Below are 6000 nucleotides of genomic sequence, written 5' to 3' on the forward strand. Positions count from 1 at the left end.
TCTTACTCAGTAGGGATGATGCATTTCTAACAAGTTCCTAAGTGATCCGATGCTGCTGTCAGTCAACCACACTTTGGGGAATAAGACCTTAGAGCAAGAGAGATTTAGGGCCCAGGATGAAGATACCAGACACACTGAACTTGCCTCTGTGCCCCAGTCCGAGGTCCTAAGGAATAAAACAGCGGCTAGTGAGGCTGGTGCCATCTTCTGTCACTTCTGTACCTGGAACCCTTTCATCATCGAACTCTTGTCCCCAGCCTTGTCTTTGTTCTAAGTTTCTCTTTTTCTCTGGGCAGGGACTCTAGATCTCTGACTTTTTTTTTTTTTTTATTTATTTATTTATTTATTTTTTTGGCTGTGTTTGGTCTTTGTTGCAGTGCGCGGGCTTCTCATTGTGGTGGCTTCTCTTGTTGCGGAGCATGGGCTCTAGGCGCTCGGGCTTCAGTAGTCGTGCCTCACGGGCTCTAGGGCGCAGGCTCAGTAGCTGTGGCACACGGGCTTAGTTGCTCTGCGGCATGTGGGATCTTCCCGGACCAGGGCTCGAACCCATGTCCCCTGCACTGGCAGACGGATTCTTAACCACTGCGCCACCAGGGAAGTCCTAGATCTTTGACTTTGAAAGTAAATTTGGATTCTTGACTCTGGAACCACAACTTCAGTAGCAAGTCATTCTCTGGAATCAATACTAGGGTGAAGGTTATTCTCAAAGGTCTTGATGAGAGTATCTAATTTAAGAGATGTAGCTGGTCATCTCTGGAATAGGTGACTAGCTCTTTGATTCAAAATCAAGTCTGAATTCTATACTTTTCAGTATGATTTCTAAAGAAAGTTTTTGTCTGGTAATTTTGATTGAATGTATCAATGAGGATTTTCCATTGATCTTTTATGAATTTGGTGCAACTGCATCTACCAAGAATTAAACCTGATTTCCTTCTGAGAGACTAGAATTTGACAGGCAGAGGACGTCTACATGATCAGCCCTCAATAAAAATTCTGGACTCAGAGTCTCAAACGGTCTTCCCTGAGCTCTGAGCAGACATTGTACACACTGCATTTCACTGCTAGAGGGAAGGTGCACTTGGTGTGGCCCCTCACAGAAGGGAAAGCATAGGAAGCCTACACATGGATTCCTACAAATCCCTAAAACAGAACCCAATCCACAAAAATAAGAACATATAGCTCAGGAGTAAATAAATCATGGTATTTTAAGAAGAAAATAATGCCTAAAGTTTACATATTTTACCTTGAGTAGGGGACTGCCGCTGTTGCTTTCGAATGATAAAAAGAATGGGCTCTTGGGCATGTAAAAGGATGTATTCCACTCCAACCATCTGACTGAAAACAGGACACAGACACTCTGAGATCTATGGATGCCCTACAAACAATTCTGCAGAACATTCAAATTATCACATAAAAGTATAGCAACATTGTAAACAGGATAAAACTGCCTATGTTTGATATGAAAAATTGGCTGTTCAATAAAACTGGCTATTTTTCCCAGGTAGGTGGGGCACAAATAAAGTAAGATTTCATTTTTAAACAACAACAAAATTTCTCTACAAAAATTCATGATGAACTTAAATCGGAGTATTTTCAGTCATGAAAGTACAATGAACCTACATTTCAAAAAAGGCAACCAAAATACCAGGATGCTTCCTGACCAAGGAGATCTATAAATATATATAAAATATTAAAATATACATGAACACTATACCTGTCTTAATATAGATCACTACTATATATTGTAGCCAACCAGAAAACATCAAAAACCTTATCCTCACCCCCAACATATCTTTTCCTGACATACTGTGTTTAAAAGCAACACCAAGGTATCTCAGTAAATGTAAATATTTACCTCAAAACAAAAGCTATTTAAAATACCAGAAATTAAATTTCTTAGAACCCCTGCTCCCCATGTTTAGCTGACAGATGAAAAACTTCATTACACAGTTGTTTCAGAAACTTTTATAAAAGTAATGAATTATTTAGCATCCCAAGTCTGAAGAATCTTGCTAAATTTGGCTAAAATTTTGTCAAACAAAGAAAAACTACTATAAACTCGACTATGGTTTAAGACATCAAATTAGATGTAGAGGAGACAACATATATAGTTACCTGGTTAAGGTAACAGTTGCATTGCTGAAATCAATGAGATTTACATCTAAACCTCATAGTTGCATTTTAACTAGACAGTAATACGTGAAGTTATAAAGAAAAGACTTCCTAGATTACAAGTGACTACTAATAATTCATTTGCATGTCAAATCTGCACAAACCCAAACAAAACTCCAGTTCTTCCAACACTTCTACTCTGTACTTCATGATTCACAGCTTGAAAGAACTATTCATTACAAAATCTGCAGTTGGCAAAAATGCTACCTTCTTATAATAACTTACTTTAAGTGTTCTAATGTTAGCCTCTGCATTTTGACCACTTCATTATTACATGTCCTGTCATAAAAAGGATTACTTCTTTCTGAAAAGTAATCCAGGACACTTCCACTGTTCAAAATAGGGATCCAGGAACTGTCAACCCAAGAGATTCCCAGCAGATTATCTATAGATAAGAAACAAAATGATAAAGGATGAGAAAAGAGAAAAAAATCCAATCCAACAAACATTTATTATGCATATAATGTAGGAGGCACTATGAATATAAGGATGACGTGGATCCTAACCTACATACCCTCACAGTCCCGCAGACGAGATAAGTATGCAAGAAAGCAATGACAACACAAGATCCATAATAAAGGTATGAATAAATGTGTTATGAGAGCACAGTGGAGCAAGCAGAATACCTTACCTGAGGGAACAGGAATGATTTTTCATGAGGTGAGGAGGAGGTGGGTTTTAGCACCATATGTTAAAGAATAAATAGAGGCTCACCATAGAGAAAAGAGAGGCAAAGTAATTCCAAGCAGAGGTAACGCATATACAAAGGTAGGGAAATATAAAAGTATATTATATGTTTAATTGGGAGATTCTGATTGACATATATACACTAATATGTATAAAATAGATAACTAATGAGCCTGCTGTATAAAAAATAAACAAAATTCAAAGATTCAATAAATAAATAAAAGTACATTATACGTTTAAAGAATAACTCAATTAGGTGAAGAAGTTATAGGATTTGAAATCTAGAGCGGTCTTTCAAAATATTGGAAATCCTAAGTTTTTATAATGTTGGCAACTAATTCAAAAATTTTCAAACAATGTGTATGCCAAAGAAAACACATCCATCGCCACTAATGGGAGATCTTCCAAGTAAAGAGACAGAAATAAGTTAGGAATCTATTATTATAGATGAGATAATAATTATGTAAAAGGGGCAAATGAAAAGTAGAATGCCCTTAATTACAGCCATACAATTTCACATTTTAAAGAATTAAACGTTAAGTTTTTCAAAATGGAAAAAGAAAACAAAGACATGATAAGTAGGGCTAGATAGCTTTAATTAATGAGCTTTTATTGGGTACTGGCTGCAATGTTTCATACCACTGACAGTACTAAATCCCACTAGCTATAAGTCATGAAACATCAAATTGCCTATATAATTACTGGTTGAAGAAGGAAGAATGGAAAACTTCAACCTCCCCATGCCTTAGTTTTCTCATCTATAAAATAGGGATTATAATAGTATCTCCATGCTAGATTATACATGTAAAATGCTTAGTACATTGTAATAACCCAATAAATGTTCATTATGATGATGGTGGTAGTGCTGGTAGTCAATTTCTTTTAAGATTAATATGAACAAACTTATTTCTGGCTTAACCAAAGGCTGTCCTAGTTTGTGCCTCTTTTTTTTTTTTTCTAGTTTATGCACTTCTAAAAAATATAGAAACGTCTTTCATTCTCAAAAAGGTATAGGTTTACTAGATATTCAAATGGTCAAGCTAGATTAAACTCATTTTAAATGTCACTAATCTCTGCAAAGCCTTTCTCTACTTTGCAAGGCAGAAATAATGGTTTCTTTCTCTATGTCCTCATAGCGGTTTTTATATAGTTTTATAATTGATTATTAATAACCCACAAGTACAAATGTTTTCCCATTAAATGCTGAGTTTTTTAAGGAACTGGGACTGTGGGTTACTCATCAGAACTAGCACAGGACCTCTTTGGTAAGAATTAGAAAATGTTTATTAATTCATGATTAAGGGCTAAGGACAAGTTACTCCACTGGTCATAAATTTACACACACTCCAGTATCCAAGGATGTTCAGTTACAAACTAGTTAACTGGGGTTAAGAGGGTGGTGTGTGGCTGTGAAATAGGACATATTAGTTCTCCTACATAGAAGCTACCTATGACCACAGCCCAATAAAGAGACTACACTACCAAAACAAGCAGACTCCAACTATTTCTTACCATCTCCACTGTTACCACCCTAGTCTGAGCCACCTCCAAATCCCCATGCATTACAAAAATGCCTTCCTAACCGGTCTCCCTAATTCTACCTTTGCCCTCCTACAGTGTTCTCAGCAAGTCAAGGTGATCCTAAAAAAGAGTAAGTCAGGTTACGTTCATCCCTTCTGGTCAAAACCCTCCAGTGGTTCTCTATTTTACTCAGAGGACAAGCCAAAGGCCTTACCATGGCCTACAATTCCTGTATGAACAAGCCACCACACCAATTCTCTCTCTGACCTCATCTACTTCCCTCCTCCTCTCTCACTGTGCTTCAGCCATACTGGCCCCCTTGCTGTTCTTCTGACATGTTCCCACCTTAGAGCCTTCGCAATGGACCTAACAAATCTAAATAAAAAGTAAAAAGTTGTGAAAGCTAAACAGCCTCGTGGACAAAATGTTCCTCTTTTTTATTCAGTAGCAAGGGAGAGCATATTGACATGGCTCTAATACAGCTCTCTAACAATCAGCAAGTAATGAAATTAGGTACTTGATATTCTCACTTATAACGAAAGACAAACATATAGTAAACATTATCCAGAACTGCTGAAGATCACTGGACATTTTGACAATATATAAATGACAATATATTTGTAATATGTGTGCTAGACTCCAATTTGGTTAATATAGAAAAAGGAACCTCAAACGTCAGGAATAAGGTAGGCCCCAGGCCAAGTGCCAAGAATGAACCAAACACTGTCGGCTCATGACCCCACCCCCTTCTCTGTCGTTCCTTCACCTGGACAGAACAGCCCCAATACTGCTGTAGAGATACGTATGTAGGACAACACCACAGGGCTCAAAGCCCAGAGCTTATTCCAACCCCTTCGTTTTGACTCTTCTAAAAGACTCCTGAAAAACTGCGAAAATCTAGGCAATTTTTCGACAGATTGGCGCTTTGGGTCGTTCACAGAAAACATTCCAAAGAGCTTGGGAGACATCACAAGGGAACCGGAATCTTGCCCCCAAGAGCTATAAATCCCTAAACCAGATCCCAAACAATCAGGAAACAAAGGGGACAGCACAGGTTACCTCGGATATCCACCGCCGCCATAGTCCCAAAAGCGTCCTCAGGTTCTTCTTCCGGCGCAGAGTAAACGTAACAAGTCTGAGACGAAAGAGCTCTGCTGCAGAGCTGAGGAATGTTAAGGAGGAACCAAAAGAGGGGAGGAGACTGCAAGGCCAGGAAGACAGGGCAGGGAAAGGGAAGAAGCGGAGAGAATAGGAGGCGGAGCGGGGCGGAGCTGAGGGGCGGGGCTGAGAGAGGGTGGGGCGGGCTGGGAGGTGCAGCGGGGCGGGGAAGAGGGGTGGGGCGGAGAGAAGGGGTGGGGCGGGGCTAGGAGGTGGAGCGGGGCAAGGAGGAGGCGGGAGGGATTGAGCCGGGAAGTAGAGTTGGGTTGGGGAGAGAGGGGTGGGACGAGGCAGAGAAGGGCGGGGCGGGGCTGGGAGGTGGAGCGCGGTGGGTAGGGAAGGGGTAAAGGGGAGGGAGAGGCTAGGAGCTGCTAGCAGGAAGGAGAGAGCAGCGCCAAAGGAAGGAGAGGTAGAGGCAGGGCATACCACCGGGGTAAAAATTTGGAGACTTTGAGGAAAAAC

The 6000-nt window shown here is 40.0% G+C and overlaps 1 protein-coding gene across 5 annotated transcripts in view; it reads right to left on the reverse strand.

The window, feature by feature from the left end:
- The window catches only part of MED6 (mediator complex subunit 6), a 94651-nt gene extending 89051 nt beyond the window's left edge, over positions 1–5600 (reverse strand). For 4 of the 5 annotated variants that reach the window (XM_032622021.1, XM_032622019.1, XM_032622017.1 and 1 more), the window contains exons 1-3: positions 5440–5600; positions 2398–2557; positions 1244–1335 (exon numbers count right to left, since the gene is read on the reverse strand). In XM_032622021.1, coding sequence (XP_032477912.1) covers positions 1244–1335; positions 2398–2557; positions 5440–5461 — 274 coding nt within the window. In that variant the 5' untranslated portion in view covers positions 5462–5600. Of the gene's footprint in view, positions 1–1243; positions 1388–2397; positions 2558–5439 lie in introns of those variants that run through there. The other variant, XM_032622020.1, reaches the window with a different exon arrangement.
- Positions 5601–6000: the final 400 nt, after the last annotated feature.

Source organism: Phocoena sinus, chromosome 2, assembly GCF_008692025.1.
Source record: "Phocoena sinus isolate mPhoSin1 chromosome 2, mPhoSin1.pri, whole genome shotgun sequence".
Classification (NCBI taxonomy): domain Eukaryota; kingdom Metazoa; phylum Chordata; class Mammalia; order Artiodactyla; family Phocoenidae; genus Phocoena; species Phocoena sinus.